The 23,566-nt window shown below is 35.7% G+C and overlaps 1 protein-coding gene and 1 non-coding gene across 3 annotated transcripts; one reads left to right on the forward strand and one right to left on the reverse strand.

Moving 5' to 3' along the window:
• Nucleotides 1–510: 510 nt before the first annotated feature.
• Nucleotides 511–4,065, reverse strand: LOC133534457 (uncharacterized). Of its 2 annotated transcripts, XM_061873590.1 has the most exons (3): nucleotides 3,889–4,065; nucleotides 2,444–3,590; nucleotides 511–644 (listed from the first exon to the last, which is right to left on the reverse strand). In XM_061873590.1, the coding sequence occupies exons 1-2, from the start codon at nucleotides 3,977–3,979 to the stop codon at nucleotides 2,446–2,448; spliced, it is 1,236 nt and encodes a 411-aa protein (XP_061729574.1). In that variant the 5' UTR covers nucleotides 3,980–4,065; the 3' UTR covers nucleotides 511–644; nucleotides 2,444–2,445. The 2 variants fall into 2 exon arrangements, with proteins under 2 accessions (XP_061729574.1, XP_061729573.1); XM_061873589.1 differs by lacking the exon at nucleotides 511–644 and having other exon boundaries at nucleotides 2,442–3,590.
• A 16,258-nt stretch (nucleotides 4,066–20,323) lies between these two features.
• On the forward strand, nucleotides 20,324–20,412 carry Trnay-gua (transfer RNA tyrosine (anticodon GUA)). The gene is given in 2 exon segments: nucleotides 20,324–20,360; nucleotides 20,377–20,412. It is a non-coding gene; the product is annotated as a tRNA-Tyr (tRNA).
• Nucleotides 20,413–23,566: the final 3,154 nt, after the last annotated feature.

Below are 23,566 nucleotides of genomic sequence, written 5' to 3' on the forward strand. Positions count from 1 at the left end.
TCCTTAAAAAAGGGTAGAGTCAGTCTTGGATTATGTTTGTTAGGCGCAGACGTCTTAATAATCTCATTAATGACAATAATAATACGGGTCTCTTGTATCAGGATATCTGCAACATTTATTAAAGATAACGTCTGCACACGTTGTCCCGTTGACAACGCGAGAAGAGTTACCAATTTCTTTGTCAAATTTTCTAACGTTATCGACTCATTGGGAAAGAAGTTAGACAGGTAATCTAAGACTAAATTAGGGTCCCATATAGAATTATATTTAGGAAAGCACGGTTTACTTTTGAAAACGCCTTTGAGGAACCTCGAAACACAATCATTATTACAGCGGTCTTTATCCATAATCAAGGATAAGCTGGATCGAAAAGAATTTAATGTACCATAGCTGGCGTTTGCATGGTACTTTTCTGTAAGAAATTTTAAGATGTCAGCAACAGAACCATTATACAAATCAATATTATTCACCTGACAAAACACAAACCATTGTTTTAACCCTACATTATATTGGGCAAGAGTATTCTTTGATAAAGATTGTAACATTATTTCAATACAATCATCCGGTATGCCGCGTTTTACGTAGGCTTGTCGTATAATACTGCGCACGCCAGGGTAAGGCTGCGCCAAAGGGGGTGACACTCTCTGTAAGGTGACAGTAAAAGATTTTTATTAGGTTTCAGATAGATAATTTCTGATTTAACTAGGGACAGGAACAACGGAAACCATGGCTGTCCCGGCCAATGAGGGACAACCAGGATACCCCTTGCTCCATCGTCGACTATTTTTCGAAGACATTTTAGAACAAGCGCAAATGGAGGGAAAGCGTAAAAAAAATAATTGCGCCATGAAAAGGTAAACGCATCTATTTCGTAAGCACCGGGATCCCGTTTCCAAGAAACGTATCTTCGACATTTGTTATTTAGACGAGATGCAAACAGATCTATGTCAGGTTCTCCCAAGTGATTACGAATGATTTCAAAACTTTTATAGTTAAGTTCCCATTCTGTGTCAATATTGGTATGTCTAGAGGCTTGGTCGGCGTCGGTATTGTCACGCGACTTAATGTAAGACGCAAAAATAAATATACGTCTCTGTTCACACCAGTCCCATATCGTTCTTGTGATTTTGTTTAGATGGGGGTACTGTATACCACCCATTCTATTAATATAAGATATAGCTGTGGTGTTATCGATTCTGAGTAACACATTTAAATCACGACTATATTTACAAAATGATTGTAAGCCTAAGAAGGCAGCCAAAAGCTCGAGATAATTAATATGATTTTGAGCTTCGGCACCCGACCAATGCCCCCTAGTAATTTCGCCGCTACAAGCTGCTCCCCAGCCGGTTAGAGATGAGTCAGTAAAGATTTCGAAATGATAAGTATCTTTTTGCATATTATTTTGAGCTTTGGACGCAATATTAGACCACCATTTAAAATCATCCCGTAAACATGATTTAAGAATCATCTGTGAATCGTAATTCTCGTGAGATTGTTGAAGGGCTAAAAATTTTTCACGTTCAAACAGCTTAGTATGCGCCCAACCATACGCCACTGCAGGACAAGCGGCCGTGAGTGTGCCTACGAACTTTGCAAAATCACGTATACTTGTATAAGTTTTAGCTTGCATATTTTTTGTCATTTCTGAGACTTTTACAACTTTATCATAAGGCAATTGTAATTGCATGGCTTGTGAATTAATAACTAAACCCAAAAATTTACATTTTTGAGCAGGAGTAAAAATACTTTTTTCGGAGTTGATCACAAAACCAAGTTTCTCCAAATTGTCTATTAAAACATGTACCGTGTGTTTGCAAGCTTCTCGGGTATTTCCTATACACAAGATATCGTCAAGGTAAGCTACTAATATGTGCCCCCGACTTCTTAGTAAGGATAGAAGCGGTTTCAATAGCTTAGTGAAGACAAGGGGCGCTGAGGTCAACCCATTTGGCAAACAATTGAACTCATATAAGTGTTCATATCTAAACCTTAAAAATTTTCTATACGATGGATGTATTGGGACCAGAAAGTAGGCGTCCTTTAGGTCAACTGTAGCCATGAAGGCGCCTTTTGATATTAACTTAATAGCTGTGCGAATATCTTCCATTTTGAAATGGTGAGAATAAACAGACTTGTTTAATGTTTTCAAATTCAAGATAAACCTAAATTCACCGTTAGTTTTTGGAGTCAAAAAAATAGGTGAAATGAATTGACCAGGGTTATTTTCATTACATTTCGTTATGGCTCCTAAGTCAATTAATTTAGCTATTGCTGTATCCATTTCTCTTTTTGAAAAGGGAGGGTTATTGGGTTCGGTGCTTTGTGAAATCGGCAAGGCAATTGGAATTTTATATCCTTGTACAATAGATAATACCGACGGATCGTCGGTGACTAATAACCAATTATTATAATAATATTGTATGCGCCCGGCATGCGGTACCTCTAACGGCGGCTCCGGTCGTTCGCTTTGCTGCTCGAGTAGTGACGCCCGCGACGCTGGCTCGAAGTCGTCCTCCTCGCCGACGTCGAGGACTGAGGCTCGTAGTATCTGCCCGTCGTCGGTGCTGGTGTTTCTTTCGGCTTGTATTGGCGAGGAGGAGCTCTCGCGTTTCCCGGCTGCGCCGCTTGCTTACGATGCTGGAACGCCGGGTTAAATGTGAAGGATTTTTTAATCTGTTGGCCCGATTTTTCTATATCTTTAGAGTTTTTGATTTTATCACCCAGTTTTTCACCGAAAAGGTATTCGTCTCTTTTAACCCCTTTTATTGTGCTCCAGAACTTCTTATCTAACAACGGAACTAGGAGTTTATTCCTGTTGATTGATTCTTCATAATGAAGGTCTAGCAGGACTTGGGTAACTTCCGAGATTTTCTTGATGATATCAAGTTTATCCAACTCTGATTTTATAAGATCATTTGCTAAATTGGCAAGTCCAGCGATGCCCCGGCCCAGTTGATTTTGAGCTTTTTCTAAACGTATGTCACGATTTTTTGCTGATTCATTAATTACTGCTGCCACCTCCGGATTTAACTTAGGCGCGCGAGCTAGTAAAAAATTACTAGGCATCAGTATTTTATCCACGAGGGACTGCTTCACATCCTTGGCCAGCCCGTCCGTTAATATTTTCCCCCAGCGTTCAGAGAGCTCATCAGGAATACACTCACCGAGTGGTTCATCTAGCTTTTTTGCCTCTCCCAGTAGACATAAGATCTCTTGCGGGAGTGTGGTTGTAGATTTATATATTTCTGTGGGTAGTACAGACTGAGCGGGGTTAGTTTGAACCGAGGCGGCATGGTCCGGCGCTGGTACGGTAGGTATTAGCGGCAAAGATGGCGCTGGCGCTGGCGCCGCTGCGATCCGAGGCAAGGGGCTCGCTATGGGGCTGTTCACCACTGGTTGCACCTGAGATGCCAAGCTGCGAGTACTGTCATGAATCTCATCATCCATGAAGGCTTCTTCACGAAGCATCCAATCTTCGCCATACTCGCTATTTCTGCCTTCAACATCTTCGACATCTGGAGATTGTCTATCATAGTAAGAGTTTTGTGATGAGCCTGACGTCGAGCAGTCAGATCTTCGATCCAAATCTAAAATAATAATAATACATTGTTACTTTCAGGACGATATCACGGTATCATCACTTTAAGAAAGTATACAATAATTGGCCCAGGGCAATATCTCGTATTACCACATTAAGGAGCACAATAGTTATTGTTTCAGGGCAATATCTCGTATTACCACGTCAAGAAACAACTAATTATTAACTGTCAGGATAACATCTCGTGTTACCACTTCAAGACAATACTTAATTTACGAAACGTATTCACAGGAAAAGTAACAAAATCAAGAAATCAATAAAATTGTTAAAATAACGGGTAGTTTTACCTTTGCGCCTATTGTATCGCAATTTATCCTCCAAACGTTGAATCTTGCGACGAATATCCTTATCATTATGTTTATGTTTACGTTTTCCCATGTTTCGTACGGTTATTAATGTGTAGTTATAATTCACTATCAGATATACCAGGATACGATGTTGACGATGCTGCACACGAAAAACGAATGAACGAATGAACAAGATTGGTTGCGACTGACCGGTCGGTGAATGGATGAGTGATCGAAAGGTCATAATGTCTTCTTTTTTAATTTCTAAAACTGTGTGACGATGCAGTATGTCGAAAAACGGACTACATGGTAATTAAATCTGGAGGATGCAATATTGAAGTAAAATTGATTGTATTAAGATTATATTTAACGCATTTGTAGAGGGATACTATCCTTACGTAATGGATATATACGTACGGATAGTATCCCTATATTACGTACGACACATACATACTTAGCTACATTTACAGCTATTGTCAAAACACACGAACAATGTGAGCCTACTTATGCATAAATTACTGATTCACAAAGCGGAGTCTATGTCACAGATATTGCCCCTTGTTTTGGCCGTTACTGTTCCTGTTCAGTACTAACCACAATTTGCCACTGTAAAACTATCGTTTTAGTCAACTAAGCAGTTAAAATATAACAAAAATATGTTAAGCACCGCGAATGACATACTGACACCTTATTACCTTACCTACCCAATAACGTTCTTCTTCTTCGTATTCCTCTCCTGATCCCATTATTTGGGGTCAGGTTTCCTGACCGTCCTGCACCAAGTCCTACGATCTTAGGTTGCCTGTTGGGCCTACCTACCCAATAACGTTAATAACGAAATAGACTCCAATTCGTTACATTAAGTAGTCAGTACTTACTTTACACATTTAAAACTACCTAGAGTACGATTCTGATTATAATTTCATGTTCTGAAACTGTTATGGCATTGATCTACGATAAGCGAAAGCATCACTATTGATAGCTGACTGGTCAAATCCATAACAATTACAAAAAACTAAATTTAAATCAGAATCGCGCTCCTTATATTGATCAAATTCAGTTAAAAACGTGCTGAAAAAATAAAATTTCCTTCGTATACGTGTTTTATCAAAGCATAATTAAAACGACCCGAACGAGATCAAACCGCAAACCTTTCACTGTTGAAAAACCTCACACCCTTTATCAATATCGGGGCGTCGGGGCGACCAATCTGCCCGCACTTGTGGCCCTTTTGCGGCCCTCGCTGGCCCTTTGAGCACTTTGAGTGGACCAAAAAATATTGGACGTGAATGGAGCGGAGGTTGGGATGTAAATTAATGTGAACGTGTTTCTAAGAGGAAATCGATTACTTTGAAATTACTCTTCTGTAGTATTTTGTTGGGTTTATTTACCATGATATTATATTTACATACCCAGTTAGTTATATGACTTGTCTACTTATAAGGCTATTCGGATTTAGGTACATATTTATATCATACATTACAAACTATGCTTACATTAAATATTCCACGCTCATGACAAATGTAGACTTGAGCATTTCTATGTATATACCTACTATGAAGTTAACCATATGGTTACCTCCACAACATGTTACTCCTCAGAGTAGTCGTCGAGCTCTGTATACATACATATATGTAAGCATAATAAACCTCACATAAGTATATATGTTAACATAGTGACAAAATCACAGCGAAGACAATTAACATCTAATCCGCATGTCCAAACTTCTTAGTTCATTAATCATCAGGACTCCGCATAATCCAAAACTAATTAAAACACGCAGGTTCTAATACTGAATACTTAATCCTTTGGGACTAACCATCTTCATCATTTCTATCGAAATTCTGAACTTGAGTCTTGCGCGTACATAATAAAGTCGTTTTCGCAATGAAACTCTGGATAAGATACGGGCTTCTGAAATTACGGCCAAAATAACTATCTAAATTTACTTACTATACATACTATCTAAAACTAAACTTACTCTATTACTTGTTGAATTATAAGAAATAGAATTTACGACAATGAAATGAGAAAATATTTAATGCAACTAGTAGCCCAGAGATAAGTCCCTTAAAACTAGCATACATATAATAAAAATATATCTTAAAACGAAACACTACCAACATTATAGCTGCGAGTAATTACGCATTCCCGCAGTGTTAGAGCGCTGGCCGGGATCCGCGGGAACTTGACAACCTTCGGCCAAAACTCTTTGGTTAAGGATATACTAGGTTAGTCATAGGTACTACGTTAATGAAAGTAGACAAATCTCTTGAAAAATAACGGCAGAATTGGATGAAACACTCCGGCATCAATATTCGCAAGAACTTGCTAGGGCAACTAAGTATTACTTATGTATTTATGTGTAAACAAATGTGCGCATTAAGTACATTAAATTACAAGTACTAACTCACTTAGTGTTCGTATACCATGTATGTATTTGCATGTGTGAAAGTCACAATTAGTATCGCTAAGTTTATGCTAAAATGTAGCATGTCTTAGGTTATTTTCAGCAATAATGTTCGTTGGCATTAGGGTGTCTGAAGCAGGTCTCGCGTACATTAACTGCAAGAAACAAAGTTTGTTCAGCAAATATTCTCTAGAGACGGGACTCCTTGTCGTTGGAAATATGGACGGCCCCTACTATTTGCCTTTACATACACGCTTTTATTAAGATCTTTTTACAAAAAATATATGTGCTTACTTATAATGTTGGGTGTAATGAATGAGCAATTATAATATATCTATTATACACAATAGAATCACAAATGTGTAAGACTTTGACGTCAGTGTGTATTATTAGAGCCATTTATTCTTAGAAGTGATAATAAAATTACTTATATAATAACACAGAAAAGAAAAGATAGCATTTAGATTATATTTTATCTGTATAACTCTTAATGTTATTACGAGTAATGTCCATAATTGTAAATAGTTTTTCAAAATTACTTTTGTCATTTTTCCTGAATTATTTTTCTCACTGCACCCACATTCGAGAATTTCTGTTTTGCCCTATGGTTGACTGGTAGAGAATGCCTTAAGGCATTAAGTCCACCATTTGTATTTATTTGTATTGTGCAATAAAGTTTAAATAAATATGAGCAAGATATTTCCAAAATTTCTATCTGTAACGCAAATATGATCCAGTCTAGACTTCCAAGCAATAGCTACGTGTGCGTGGTTCATTTACTTCACGAAGGTATAATTATTCACTATCGTCCAAATAAATAAATGACTGGTCCTGCGCTGCCCTCATCCGAAAGTTACCCGTAATTAGCAACATCACCACTTTAAAGAAAACTTTATTATCTGGATATTTATTTGAGATTACACACAGTGCTTATTGATCGTACTTGTAGAAACATATATTTAATTGAGAGTATGTTTTAACTTTATATGATACGAATGAACACGAGAGCTACTCAATCACTCACACTCACAAACTGATATTCACATATCAAGCAATGGCCGTGTGACATTTCAAAAGTTTGAAGCTTGTATGATTTAAAAAAATTCTATCTAGTCTAGGAGAAGAAATAGAAATAGAAGTAGGGGACAACGCAGGGCTATTATCATACGTCCCCGGAGCAACAAAACGTTTGTCATTTTAGCGCATTTGTGTAAACTAGAATATTCGTGCATTTCCTGAAAGCAGAAAAAGAATTTAAAAGGATTGCTTGAGTCATGGTGTATTGTTAGCGCCGTGATATAAAAGGTGTTTTATCTACACCAAATTTATTAAAACTACTTACTCTTATTACAATAATAAACTTAAAAATCTATTCATCATCACTAGCCCTGTAAGGCTTAGGCTTAAGAGCGGGCTAACGCAAAATTGCAGATTTTATATTGAATGTATACAGGTTTTAATCAAAAGCAAATACCATTTAAAAAGAATCACTAGAAAACTAAGGGGGTTGAAAATTATCAGAATTGCTTCGAGAAAAAGATGGTACGACCGTGCCGCTTTTTTGTTCGACTTGGCAGGGGCACTGCCGTGCCCCCAGATATCACATGTCCGATGAATTCAAACCTGTAAGACTCGAAATTTATTGTATAACGTTTCGTAAAAAAAATTAAAACATTTTTATAATCCCTACTAATAATATAAATGCGAATAATGCGTTAGTCTCACTAAGTCTCACTCATAACTAGCGCAAACTGTATACAAACCGTCTTGATTTTTTCGTAGCAAATAATCTGTGAAAACTTGCCGAACTAACTGTTTAAGCCATAGTATACAAGTTACTTTATGGTTTACGGTTTATGCTAGTGCAGTGCTGCCTCTGGCGGTAGAACCTTACAGTATTACTCCTTATTAAGGAGGAAAGGGGACGATCGATTCTTCATATAAACGTAGTCCTCACTTTCTCCCTGGATATTGAATATTATCAATAATGTTAACATCCAGAGAGGAAAACGAGGACTACGATTGTATGAAAAGGCGATTTCGCGCGAGTCCTCCACTTTCGTCTTAAGATGAAATTCGTTATGAAAATATGAATAATCATCATCATCTATCCATTCAGATAAAGTCGCAAACATAAATTACTAATTATATATTTTTGTATTATATACAATACTTAACACTTCAGCGTTGACATATTTACTATCATTCACACTATCCCATCTCCGCAATTAAACTAGGGTGACCATGACCATTCAATCAACATCAGGATATAATCATAAAGTGTCCACGCGCTGTCGTAAATTCGCGTCCGGGAGCGCTCTGGGACATTTATGGTCCGGGATATGAACGACATGTTATGACTCAAATCGTAGGGTGATTGTAATTGACACGGAATTGGTTTTTTTTCGTGGTGAATATTGTGTTGCGGCCACCGATTGCCTTTAGTAGTAAAAATGCAGATGTAATAAATAAATTGCTACACCAGCGATACTTTAAAATACTACCTACTTACTGCAGTAAAAAAGTCTAGTATTTATAAAAATATTTTTAAATATTCTGAAAACCCAATTAGCAATGCGGTTAACCATGTTATCGCAATGTTAACATCATATTGGTATAAGGTGTAAGTTATTAATATAGGTTTAGTTTATTTTAAGGTGCTTTTTTAAAACACTTACACTTACACTTCGTCTCAACATTTCTGACATATCCAAATAAGGGGAACTAGGGCGTATTTATAAATTATTTATCATGTTTATAAATAAGACATAAACAATTAACATAGCTACATTTATATGTATATAACGCCATAATTTATGTAATTATAAAAATATTTACCAATAATCGTAAAAAATGCTGTTTAATGACAAGTACCTAATCCCTACAACTCCTGAATCTTTATACCAAATTAACTGTAACATCTCACAATAAAACATAAACACATATATGTCATTAATAAACCTAGGTCCTTGGTCGTAAACCTTTTACGATCCGTGCACAGTGCATTCGTAAAAATATTTCGGATACGCGCGTGACGTCATTATCCACGCTGACGTTTATTGACGGACAGTCCCGGCTCAGTTCCGTCGGTTACGATTCAGTTTACGGTTTTACCGATAATCGTAACTTACGGGAGAGTTGTTAATGCTACTTTAATGTGTGCAAATGGGTGTTTATTAACGCTGGTACGATGAGAACTTATTTTTTATGAGGAAATAAGCTAAGTCCTGTACGTGTAACTGTAAAAGTTTTTAGTAATAAAAACGTTTTGACTGATAGAATAATTAAAAACATTAGCCATAATTCTATATATTTAGCTAGTAATATTTATATACCTACTATTATGAAAATAATTATTATAATTTTTAGACACATATTTTTATATGAATAATTTGTGTCAAATAAATTTCTATACATATATGCTGTTGATAAATAACATCAAACATAATCCTGCTGAAATTTAATTAAAGGACACCTACGGCTACCTATGTCTTTTACACAAAATGAAAATTACCCCAAACCAATGACCCCGCAGGAGCTAATGAGAGGACAAACATGAAATTCGCTTAATTAAGTTTAATTCCATCGTATTCAAATTCATCGCAAATCAAAGTGCCCGTATCTTAGCAGAGCTGTAGGCTACTATACGCTAAAATGTCGTATCTGACTACGAGTCACTTATAGAAATATGCCTTTTAATTTTAACATCATAATAGTAGTAGGACTATGGGAAAGTGGAGCGGCTAGTGAATGGAGATGATTATTATTTAGGGTCATTTGTGTCGGACAAAAGCTGGACCGCGCACCCCTTTATTGATGGAATTGGGTGGCGTGGAGTCGGTTTGTCTAAATTTCAAGCATATTCATTGTAAATACTAGGTATGGTAAATGGTAATATAATATGTAAATGGTAAAGTTTTGTTGTCAAGTTGTATTATTTATTTTTATTTGGTGATTTGTAATATAATGCCAATTTGATGATACAAAAATTCTAAGTCATTAAGAATAGTTTAATTTAATGACTCCGAAATTAAATAAAAATCCAAAGAGATGGTTGAAAATACCAACTGTCTATATATAACTACTATATTTATAATTACATATAACATATCATATAGGTACGCAATGCAACGCAATAGGTACGATAGACATTAATTAATAACTATTTAGACACAAAACAACTCTTTGTTGGTATACAATCCAACACTTTCACTGACCAAGTTCAATTTTGTTTAATTTACATTTATACACTCCATTCTTCTCCGTTGTAAAATTCTCCAAACTCAATGGTCCAGCGAGTGCCATTCATCCCGTTTTTTCCTATTTTGCAATTGATCGCCAGCATCAAGCAATTAAGGGGACACGCTCGCCGCATAACTTAAATATTCCCTTTATAATGCAGATTAACGTATTGACTCTTAACCGGGCCTTATTTCGTTGGACCATGATCTACCATCATAATATCAGTACCACTCAATTAAAAGTAAACTCTAAATTCTCTTCATAAGGTTCAAACTAGTTTCTTTTTCATTTGTAAAATTAGTCCTTCGAGCCGGACTTTTGAACTTTTATTTATTTCTGAGCAGTTACATTTTGAGCCCTATTATTTCCGCACTAAAGTCTTCAAATGGGAATATGTACATTTGTTTGGTGTTATTGTTTTCGGGTTACATATTGATGGCTTCCGTTTTGCTAAAAGGGTGTGATACGCTTTTAGATTGTTTTGCGTTTTAGAGTTTTTAAGGTTTTAATGGACCGGACGTTTCATGTGGGTGGATTGTTTAAAATGCGAATTGTCCAGTTTGTCTTCTTAATGGTGGAAATTAAGTGCAATATGAATTCTAAATATGTCGCTTAAAACATAATTGAGCTATATAAGTGTTTATTGTGCATAGGTAATGGTTCTATTCGTAAAATAGAAATTGAATATACACCCATGCACAAAAATATACAAATATATTAAATCTGAGTAGTTCTATGGCATCTATTTATTCTTCAACGACAACATCTAATTAATTTTAAAACAATTTGTTTTCTTAGAAAGTTCTGTTACAATCTCTAATTAATTTGTGCTAACCAACGTAAACCTTACTAAGTATAAGATCACAGTACATTTTTATTCAACTGAAGTTCTAAGAAAGTCCAGAATGGCCAGGTGTTTTCACGGTCGGTAAGGCACATGGGGGTACATTTGTTTATGACTCATCCTTAAGGTCAAAAGTACACGTGGTCACTTTTCCGTTTTAATTGCTAACACGCGAGCAGATGCACATTGCACATTTTTTGCATCAACTTCACCTTTAAATTTGTGAATGAGTATATCGTTTCTTAATATTATACGTCGCCGACCGTTGTACTTACTGGTGTGATGTGATTACTCTACTAAATGATATGTGTATTTATCATATACCAAATAAGCATTTATGAATTTAACATGTTAGCGCCTACCATTTTGTACCAGTATAGGTAGTAGTAAAATGAACATTTTTTAAGCTGAAAATAATAAAAAAAAACGTTCTGAATTGCTTACGACATGTTTGGTTATTTTACTTGCTTACAGGAGACTTGCGTCAAATATTCTGTTTTCCCTGTAATGATAAGTATCAAATTGAAAGACATCAAAATCTTTATTTTTAAAACACCATATCTCACTCAAATGTGACACTTAGCTTTTTCAGAGGTAACCTACTCAAACTGTTCATAACAGTTTAAGAAGCTTTAATTATTTCGTATTTGTTACAGAGAATCAAACTTTAACTTGACAAATATTAAAAAAGAAGAAAAAGTGTGAAAAGTGTGTTTCACTTAAATAGTAAAGCGAACGAACTATTAACATTTACTGGGTGTAAGGTTAGGTCTACTCACGTCGCCTAAATCAGCCTGTATAGTTGACGGTTATTCTATTTGGAATAAAAAAAAGCTCAATCATTATTCATAGAAAAACCATGCAGTGCATGAGTAGCCATACCGTGCTGCTAACATCTGTCGTTTAACCTTTAGTAATTAAGAAGCACGTGGCAATTTTGCAGTAGCCGCACCTTGCATATCTTACCGCTACGTTAGCTAAGTCAAGGGGAACGAACATTACTAATGACAGTTATAAACGTAGGGGTATAGAAATTATCGCCGTCTCCCCGTGCACTACCTATGAATTAAAATGTTAGTATAAATCTGTTGTTTATATATCAAAATAAGTTTAAAATATAGTTCCTAGCGCCATCTAGTACTGGCATGTAACAACATATGTCTATGGTAATATCTGTTCTTATGATATAAAATCCCGTTACTTGTCAACCGTCATCCGTGTGTTTCATTACTTTCTTTAGAGGTTATGGGCGTTTTCCCGTATTTTTAATAAAAAATATTAGTAATTGTTAGTGTTTTTCCGTGTTTAGTGCGTGAAAATGAGTTCTAATTTTCTGACGAACGTGCCGAAGCTTAAGGGTCGCGAAAATTACGACGATTGGGCGTTCGCAGTAGAAAATTTGCTGATACTTGAAGGCGCGAACAAGTATCTGAAGGAAGAACCTCCAGCAGACGGGACTGCAATAACAGCAGCAGCAGACACTGCAGACGCAAAAGCACGAGCGAAACTGATTTTGACGATTGATTCATCGTTATTTGTGCATATAAAGAATGCAAAGACCACGAAGCAATTGTGGACAACGTTGAAGACTTTGTTCGACGATTCAGGATTTTCGCGGAGGATTACTTTGCTTCGTCATTTAATATCCATCAGACTGGAAAACTGTGATAATATGACGAATTATGTGACACAAATAGTTGAAACCTCGCAGAGATTATCCGGTACAGGTTTCGAAATCAATGATGAGTGGGTAGGTTCATTGATGCTTGCTGGTTTACCAGAACGATTTATGCCTATGATTATGGCTATCGAGCACTCTGGAATCAGTATAACGGCAGATTCAATTAAAACCAAATTACTCGATATGGAATCAAGTCAAGTAAGTGAAACGGAATGCAATTCAGCATTAGTTGCAAAAAGTTATTTGAAGAAGAAGTACAGCAACACTAGCAAGCATAGACAACAAACCTCTCAAACGTCAAACTCAAATGTAAACACGAAGAACATAACCTGTTATAAATGTAAAAACGCAGGCCATTATCGAAGCCAATGTCCACTGTTAAATGAAAAAACAGAAAAGAAAAAGCAGACTAACGCGTTTAGCGTTGTTTTTCTTAGTGGAGACTTCAATAAAAGCGATTTTTATGTGGATTCCGGTGCGAGTCAGCACTTTACGGCGAATGAAGCTTGGCTGCAAAATAAAGAGTTTTCGCCGGATATTCCAGACATAATTGTAGCAAATAATACGAAAGTACCTGTTTTGTGTTCCGGAGATATGGAAATTACGACAAGTCACGGATACGAAGTGAACGTGAAAAATGTCCTGTGCGTGCCAGACCTTACGACTAACCTACTATCGGTCAGTGAATTGACCAAAAATGGAAATAGTGTACATTTTGGTCGTAAAAAATGTTTGATTCGCAACAAACTAGGCGATTTAGTTGCAGAAGCAGACCTAGTCAATGGTGTTTACAAGTTAAAACTAAAAACAACACCAAGCTGTATGCTATCTTCGTCAACAGCTGATGGTCAGACCTGGCACAGCCGTCTGGGTCATATAAATGCCAGTGATTTAAACAGGATGAAGCGCGGATTAGTGGACGGAATAGATTTCCCTGGAACATTCACGGGTAGTAAATTAAACTGTGAAGTGTGCTGTGAAGGAAAACAGTCAAGGTTACCCTTCTCAACAGGCACAAGAGCCACAGAGATCCTTCAAGTTGTTCATAGTGACATCTGTGGTCCTATGGAAAAAAACTCAATTGGTGGTGCAAGATTTTTCATCATTTTTGTTGATGATTTTACCAGAATGACTTTCATTTATTTCCTTAAAGCAAAAAGTGAAGCATTAAGTTATTTTAAGGAGTTCAAGTCAATGGTGGAAAACAGTCAGAACAAGAAAATAAAATTTTTAAGAACGGACCAAGGCCGTGAGTACTGTAGTAAAGAATTTGAAGATTTCTTAAAGAATGAAGGTATAATGCACCAGAAAACCAACCCCTACACAGCAGAGCAGAATGGTCTCAGTGAACGAAGCAACCGTACAATCGTGGAACGAGCAAGGTGTCTTTTGTTTGAAGCCGGCCTAGACAAGAAATTCTGGGCAGAAGCTGCTAATACTGCCGTATACATAAAGAACCGATCAGTAGCATCGGGGATAGATAAAACTCCTTACGAGATGTGGACAGGAAGAAAGCCTAATTTAGAAGGTTTGCGCATCTTTGGTAGCCCTGTCATGGTACACATCCCGAAAGAAAAAAGGACGAAATGGGACAAAAAGTCCAAGAAGCACATACTTGTAGGATTTCCTGAGAACATAAAAGGCTACAGAGTTTATGATCCAGTAAAGAATCAGATCACAACAAGTCGAGATGTAGTGATTCTAGAGAAGAAAAAGAATGAGGATACAGTCACAGTATGTATAGAAAACACAGATTCAGTGGGGGAGTTGACAGAGGAATCTGTGGTTAAATTAGAGCCAATTAACCAGCCTAACTCCAGTGACTCTGAATCAGAGTACCTCGAAGTGGATGATGGTGATCAACATGAAGAGGAAGGACAGCAGCAGTCTTCAGAAGGTGTACCTCATAGAATAGATGCTCTGTCACAATTGACATCTGAAAATCAGCAATTGTCTTCAGAAAATGCTTCACCAAGAAGAGTGGACGTCACAGAAAGATTGACCAAGAAACCTGAACGATTGAGGAAGAAACCTGAACGTTATGGTTTTGCAAATACATGCACCAGCACCTATGTGGGAGAAGACGAGATGACATATGCAGACGCTATCAGTGGACCTGAGAAACAACAGTGGTTGCAGGCGATGGCAGATGAACTGCAGTCTTTTGAGGACAACGAGGTATGGGAAGTTGTCGATGCCCCAGATAACGCGAGTGTTGTGCAGTGTAAGTGGGTCTTAAAAAAGAAACGTGATTGTGACAATAGAGTGAGATATCGTGCGCGGCTAGTAGCTAAAGGTTTCACACAAAAGCTTGGTGTGGACTATCAAGAAACCTTTTCCCCTGTAATTAGGCACTCAACTTTGCGGTTACTGTTTGCTTTGAGTGTGCAGTTAGATATGGATATCACTCATTTAGATGTCACAACAGCCTTTCTTAATGGCCAGCTTAAAGAAAGCATTTTTATGCATTTGCCAGAAGGTTTTCCTGTCATTGATTCAAATAAAGTGTTAAAATTAAAAAAGGCTGTTTATGGCTTAAAGCAATCATCACTTGCTTGGTATAAAAAGGTTGATGAAACTTTGTGTAACTTAGGATATACTAAGAGTAAACTTGAGCCTTGTGTATTTGTTAAAAATCATAACAATAATAAGAAAACTATTGTTGGTGTTTATGTTGATGATTTTTTGATATTTTCAAATCATAGTACAGAAAAAGATAATCTTGTAAAGGCACTGAGTCAAAAGTTTAAATTAAAAAATTTGGGTCAAGTAAAACAATACTTAGGCATGAGAATTAATATAAATAAAGATGAAAATTTCATTACTATAGATCAGGAGAACTATATAGAGACATTGTTGAAAAAATTTGATATGGAAGATTGCAACCCTGTTGAAACTCCTATAGAATGTAAATTGAATGTTGAAAAAACAAATCTTTGTGAAGAAAACCTGCCATATCAAAAACTTATAGGTAGCTTGATGTATTTATCAGTATTAACTCGGCCTGATATATCTTATGCTACTAGTTACTTGAGTCAATTTAATAATTCTTATTCTTATGTTCATTGGAACTATGCTAAAAGAATTTTAAGATATTTATTGAGAACAAAAGACTATTGTTTGAAATATTCCAAAGGAAAAGCAGAACTGGTAGGTTTTGTAGATGCAGATTGGGCGAGTGATACCATTGACAGACGGTCATATACAGGTTTTTGTTTTATGAAGTCTGGTTCTGCTATTTCTTGGGAGAGCAAAAAGCAAAGGACTGTTGCTTTGAGCTCATGTGAGAGTGAGTACATGGCTTTATCAGAAGCTTGCCGTGAAGCCATTTACTTGAAAAACCTTGAAGTGGAACTGATGGGTTTTAGCAATAAAATTGTTATATACAATGACAGTCAGAGCGCATTGAAGCTGGCAAATAATCATCAGTCACATAAGCGTTCTAAACATATTGATGTTAGATATAATTTCATTAGGGAAGTGATTGATAATGATATTGTTGAAACAAAATATTTGCCAACCGCTAACATGCCCGCTGACCTGTTAACAAAAGGTTTACCAGAGGTGAAACATTACAGGTTTATGAAAACGCTTGGTGTGGTTCAGAAATGATTTTATTACTTAATTTCTGTTATCACTAAATCATTTTTTTATTCACTTGAATAGTGTAATTACTTCATGTTTTATTTTATATGCCTGTAGAGACAAAATATTTTTTTTAATGAAAGATAGTTTCACTGGTTTATACCTGTCAAATATTAGTTTATTTCTTATTTTGATATAGTGGGAGTGTTGTTTATATATCAAAATAAGTTTAAAATATAGTTCCTAGCGCCATCTAGTACTGGCATGTAACAACATATGTCTATGGTAATATCTGTTCTTATGATATAAAATCCCGTTACTTGTCAACCGTCATCCGTGTGTTTCATTACTTTCTTTAGAAAATCAATATGGTATAAAGATTCAGATACAGATTTTTATTGTATTCATGTTGTACAAGTACTAAAGGTCATATATGATTAATTAATGAAGTTGAAAACATGAGCTCATTCCAGCGTAGTAATTAACTTATTAATAAGTATACAATGACTTATTTGAACAAATAATATCGAAAGTTTATTAAATAGTATTGGCAGTGGTTGACTGGTAGCGAATGCTTTAAAGCATTAAATCCGCCATTTGTATTTATTATTTTACGTGCAATAAAGTTTTAATAAATAAATTTAAAGGTATTATTTTTCCGAATCATGTAACATTCTAATTACATAATAATAAGTTAAAAGGTTATCACTGCACATATTATTATGTATGATTATATAATTCATACGTATTCAATACCTACGTCAATATGGTAATGTATGTAAATTAATAAATACTCACTCGATGTATTCATTAATGATGTTATCTGAGCTGGTGTGATGTATTGTCTGTTAGTAACAAAAATGTTTTTGCATAAACAAATCTAAGTAGATAAGCATCACGTCATTTTGTAATTAGATTCTGATAATGAGCAACTACATAATATAGTCCTCCGTGTCATATCCGACAACGGCGTCCTTTACAATTGTCTCTGATGAGCACGTATATGGCTCGCAAAACCGAACTTAGTTTTAAGTGTGTCAGTTTGTCCTCATTTCGTTGAAGCTATGGACACCCTAAATAAATTTATAAAATATAGGTAAATAATTTATTTTCAAGGGTTTCAAATTTCAATCCCTACTTAGTATTATAAATGCGATTGTCGATTGTAATTCTGTCTTTCTATCTGTTACCTTTTCACGCTTAAATTGCTAAACCGCTTTAGATAAAATTTGGTAAGTATGGAGATAATAGAGACGAAGTTAGCCCGCAGCAATAGGTTTGCTAGTGCACTAGTGTACTTGCACATTTACATGATCAGCCTTTAGGTAAACTAAGCTCAAATAAAGTCCGCGGACCTAGGCATACAATATAATAATGCATTCAGCCGGCTTTCTCGCTTCTGCAGCGCATCAGGGATATTTGCGGAGGCGAGAGTTACAACTTTTATTCAACACTCATAAAGACTTACCTAAAGAGTTGCGCGTCCCTGTCAATCAAATTTTCTATTGGAGTACAACCCTTGGCGCCTACTTTTACAAATTTGCCGCCTTTTTCTACTGACTACTGACGGAAATGGCATGTCTAACTATAGGTTTCATTATACTTACATACGATATTGCTGCAGTGTGCATATCTCGAACAATGCACAAATCGGTTGATGTGCGCACGGTTGCTAAGAAGTATTCTATAATATGTAATAGAATAAACTTTAGCTATAAGATACTAACTTAGAGAATAAGTTAATGGGCTATATTGAATTACAGCCGTTTGATATAAATCCTAGTTATTTGATATAATTAGCTATTGAATTTATTTATTGAAGTCACGTGCAAAAGCTAGTAAGCGAATATTTTTAATATTATTAAACTATTTGTAATCCAAAACATTAAAGTCGACAAATCACGTTGAACGAATACTACGATTTAAGATAACCATAATTATGTGCTCTGTTACAAATTATAAACCATAAGTGTATATTTATATAAGTAGATAACTACACAATTTTATTTGCTTTACATTGTCGCTATACCGGCCTACAAAAATGTAATTAAAAAATGCAAGTAGGTATATCGACCATTTATTCATATTACTTATCACTAGCATTTACCCTAGATCCCTAGGCCCCGCAAAAAGCTAGTTAACATTTTAAAAAGTCAATCGCCTCACAGATCGATCTCAATTTAAATCCCACCAATCTAGACAAGAATCCCGACAAATGTCAAAATGCAAAACCTGAACATTTCCATGCAATCAGCAATCGTCAACCGTCGGTCGCAATTCACATCAAGCGAGCCAAAGATTTGTAACCCCTGCATCCCAAATTAAATCCACCCGAGAAAATTGTGACAAACGCGATCTGTCATTCGTCCCTTCATTTGCATGATAAAAACTGTAGAAGAACAACTATTTATCAAATGGCAGAACTTCCGGCGGCCATGACAGTAGGCGCGACGCATTTCCGCGCGCCATCTTTGGCTGAACACTGCGCATCCGGTTGGAGGTCTGAAGAAAATGTATAATTTAGCAAGAAGCGACTCATTATTACCTTGAGTTTCTCAAATTATTGTTAGCATATTAATTCTGATTATATTCATAATACACATAAACACACTTTCCGGCAAATTTGAATGTACACAACATGAGAATAATACCTATTTAAATCATGTTATTTAGTTATCGTGCGTCCTGCCGGCACCAATGCATGTACGAACAAGTACGAGCGAAATGCACGATAGCTGAATGATATCATTTAGATGTAATTATGATATCAGTGCACGTTCGGATTGGCCTGCACGAATGCACGTCGACTAGATTTGTTCAGCAGTAGACATCTTTCCACTGATATGATTTCGATGGTCTACCCAATTTATAATAAATACATGGATAGTAATAACCAAACAATTACTCGTAAAATATCAAGACAAAACAATTTCAGCCAATTTTAAAAATTAGGATCGCTACCTTCGATGTTTAAAGTTCAAGTTTATTAAATCTTATAATGGTATAGCTACTTTACCTAACTACCTACGCAAATAATCTACGACTACCATCTTTTCCTTTCCGTACGTACTGTCGTTTCCAGCGTAACTGCATCCGAGCCAACCTCACTGATTGGGGAGTGATCTCTATTTAGATAATTTACTGGTGCTCTTGCGATGAAATATTCGGGGCATTCTGCTCATCCCCGCTGATGTTATTAGCGTGATGTCTCGCTCCATCTTGTTTACAACCTGGAGATATTTTAGCCATCTTGTGATGAAAACATTTTGATATGTTTCTATAACTATAATAAGTAGTGTCATAAAAAAATATAATTTTTTATTTGTTAATTTTGATATGTTTATTGATTTAATCGCATCGTCTTTTCTAGATTTTTGTATTACCTTAATTAATTTAATTATAGATCATATTATTTAAAACGAGTACCATATTTTCTCAACAATCAAGTTAATGAATAACTCGACGAACAAATTATATCAGCAATAAAACTTTTGGCGAATACGTCATATACTCAGTTAATAATATGTACATGTTCTTGTGAAAATGCGAGTACATTTTTGTGCATTAATTACCTCCGGTGTCGTGCAGCACTACACTCACCGCTCACTCGCAACGCAAGACATACTGACTCAGTGAAAGGTAAGCAGTCCGAAATTTCGCCCGTCCCATCACCCCTTCGATAGCTCAGTTGGTAGAGCGGTGGACTGTAGTTGGTTAAAGACGGGTATCCATAGGTCGCTGGTTCAAATCCGGCTCGAAGGATCGTAAAAATGGAAAACTTTTTTATTTTCCTTTTTTTTTATCGATAATAATAGAATGTCATTTACATTGTTTATTTAATTGCCTACTACATACTTGTTTACATTATAATTATTCTGTATACGTTTTTAAACCACGTTTCTAAAACTCTGTAAACTATCAATTTCATTTTTTTTTTTATTAGTTGGAAGGTGTCAAATGTAGAAACGCTGAGTCGGGTTTTGGGTTAATTTAAAAAATTTCGAGGAATCACAGTTAGATAGCTAAATAGATAGATAGATAAACCATTTATTCGCTTGTCACAATACACACAACTAAACAAACAATAGCAACACCAAAATAAAAATTAAATAAAGAACAAAAAGCATCAATAAAAGGTAATGTGTGCTGTGTGCGTTGCAGCAAAACAAAAGGGTTCTGGCTCAGTAAGACGCTCCACTCTTTCGGGTGAAGCACTGATAATTCTGCTAGAACCCAGATCACGAACGATTCTTGATGTAACAAAAAAAAACCATAATATACATAAATACAGTTATGCATAGGAACAAAAGTGCTACCATGGGTCTTAATAGTGGATAGGTACGGTCAAGGAATTTGATTTCTGTACCACTTCGTACATTGACAATGACAGTGATTTGCGATACCTAGCAGCTTTTATATCAATTGTCACTCTGGCACCTTGACCGAAAATACGTAATGGAACCTTGACTATCACTCCTATCAGAAATATTTTATTTGTAATTTTTTTTTCTACTACGATATATCGTAAGGTCGGTATACATATATAGATTTTCAATTTATCTTATCGATTTTTACCTGCAATCCAAGACTACTAAGAAAACTTCACAATTGGCAAGTATATTTATAAATTACATATCCGAAAAATACGCAGTGACCCCACCTGTACCCGTACCATGAGTCACTGACAGTGTCAAAACTAACATATACGCTATCGAGAACGTAATTTATTTTCTATACATCTCACTCGCACTTATATGCGAGCACGAGCGAGATAGTAGGTTACGTTCTCGATAGCGTTTATGTCAGTGCCGAACTGGTGGTAGACACACAGGTACAACATAAATAATTTATAAGTACCTAGTATGAAAATTAGGTACATACATTAATGAACTAGCGTAACATTCACAACTGTAAATACTAACACAATCAAATGGAATACCTCCTCATCCCCCTTCATCAAGATCCATTTAAAAGACCCGACCTTTAAAAAGTACAGAAATACCGGAGAAGAAAATGCAATCAAATTAGTGTAAATTCGATTGTCGAACAATGGAACCTGCGCACCGCAGAGCACCGTGAGGAATCAATTACTGAGACGGGGATGTCTTCTATACAAATTAATTTAAGTTTGAAAAAAATTGGTAATTCTTGTACGGGGAATCTTTTCTTGTGACGATTGGATTCTTATTGCTGGTTCTTACCATTTTTTTTTTAATTTTAAATAAATTTGAATTCAGTGTTTTATATTCTATATTAGAGAAATTTTAAGAATAGGTATAGACTTCTGATCCCTGTAGTGGTGCTATTAGGCTTCTAGAAACCCAATGTTGCCAGGCTGAAAAGTGGTGCCGTTACCCCCCCACCAGCCCTTTGAACACAAATCTGAAATGTGACTTATTTGAGTCTAGCTCTTAGTGTAATTGAGATACCGAATTAATATTGGTATCAGTTTAAAGCACGTTTAATTACCTTTACACTGACATATGTTTAGATTCCAAAAAAATTTAGATTAAGACTTGAAAAAAAATGGAAAACCGAGTTCCAAGGTCCTGCGTTATGCATGTTTGGAAAAGCACAGTCGACCTTTAGAAATTTGCACCATTTTTTTTTAATTACGAAAAGGTAAGCATTTGACCACAATCACACCTGATGGAATCTCTACAAAAGATCTGATAACTTTTTGACAGGGTTTTTTTTCATGAAAATGTATTTGATGGGATTTCACAATTTACCTGAAATTAATCTTTTATTGTTTGAAAGTTATTTATATCCCGTATCGTACTCGTCTCGTGACTATCGAAAAGATCCTCCATTCCATTTCGACCAGCAAATCTAACCAATTATACGCAAATGAAGTTAACCCTTTCGCTGCTTTGTGAAACTTTTTAATTGCTGTTAAATCGAAAAGGGATCGTATCAAAAAACGGATCCATTGTCGAGTGAATCATTAATCTATGTGGGTGGGTGCGATTTTATACCACTGTCCGAAGAAAAAGGTCATCAGTGCGCTAGTAAAACGAATTGAACCTGTGACTTTGTGGTTTTAAGCATCGCATCTATTGTGACGGGATTTGGAATGTGATATTGTTGAGAAAGTATTAATTTATTTTTAGTTTATTTACCTCTTGATTGTTTTGTTAGGATTACCTTAAATCTCACATTAAACAAAAATTGATCTTCTTGAGTCTTCTATCTCTAATAATATTACTTTAATTATTGTGATTATTAACTTCGAAAAAACAGTATTACTGTGCTACGATTCGTCTTTCTGTTGGTAGGCACAGCGAACTGCAAAATTGTATGTAATATGGAATGAAATTCATTCATAATATTAAATAAATTGCTTTTATTAATAGTTAATGTCCGATTTAAAATATGCTTATATATATATATTATGTATTAACCATTAAACCCATAAGTACTTTAAAAAAGGTAAGGTTTACTTTTGGCCAGTACATTGAACGCCGTCGGTATTTAGCTAATAATTGTAGTAAGAATAAAATATTTTAATCCTGAGATTGATATCTAAAACGTTAACCCTACAATCACACACACGACTAGCTTACAGACAAAACAGCGCGTCACCCCTGTTAACCCTTCCGCCGCTGATTCATCTTAACCCGTCAACTGTTGATGGATCAAGATATTAATACCGAAAGCGTGGCGAATCTGACCAACTATAGGCATTTACCCGGCAAAGCTTAGCAAATAAATTACACCTTTAGAGGCTTTGAAATACGTTTGCATTTCCTGTAATAAAATTTTATTAGAGTTACAATTGAAAATGGATGTTACTCTTAAGTAACACGGTAGTTTTTAGCCCGAAAACTCAGTTTTACAGTAACTAGTGTAACCCTTTTCTATGCATATTTAATTTTGAATGTAACGGTCGGTCTTCCTGACTGATGAGCGTGAT

This window comes from Cydia pomonella, chromosome 2, assembly GCF_033807575.1.
Source record: "Cydia pomonella isolate Wapato2018A chromosome 2, ilCydPomo1, whole genome shotgun sequence".
Lineage (NCBI taxonomy): Eukaryota > Metazoa > Arthropoda > Insecta > Lepidoptera > Tortricidae > Cydia > Cydia pomonella.

Coding starts and splice junctions, on each gene's coding strand:
- LOC133534457 (XM_061873590.1), bottom strand. CDS start 3,979: ATGGGAAAACGTAAACATAAACATAATGATAAGGATATTCGTCGCAAG. Junction 3,591..3,888: donor GCGATACAATAGGCGCAAAG/GTAAAACTACCC, acceptor TTATTATTTTAG/ATTTGGATCGAAGATCTGAC.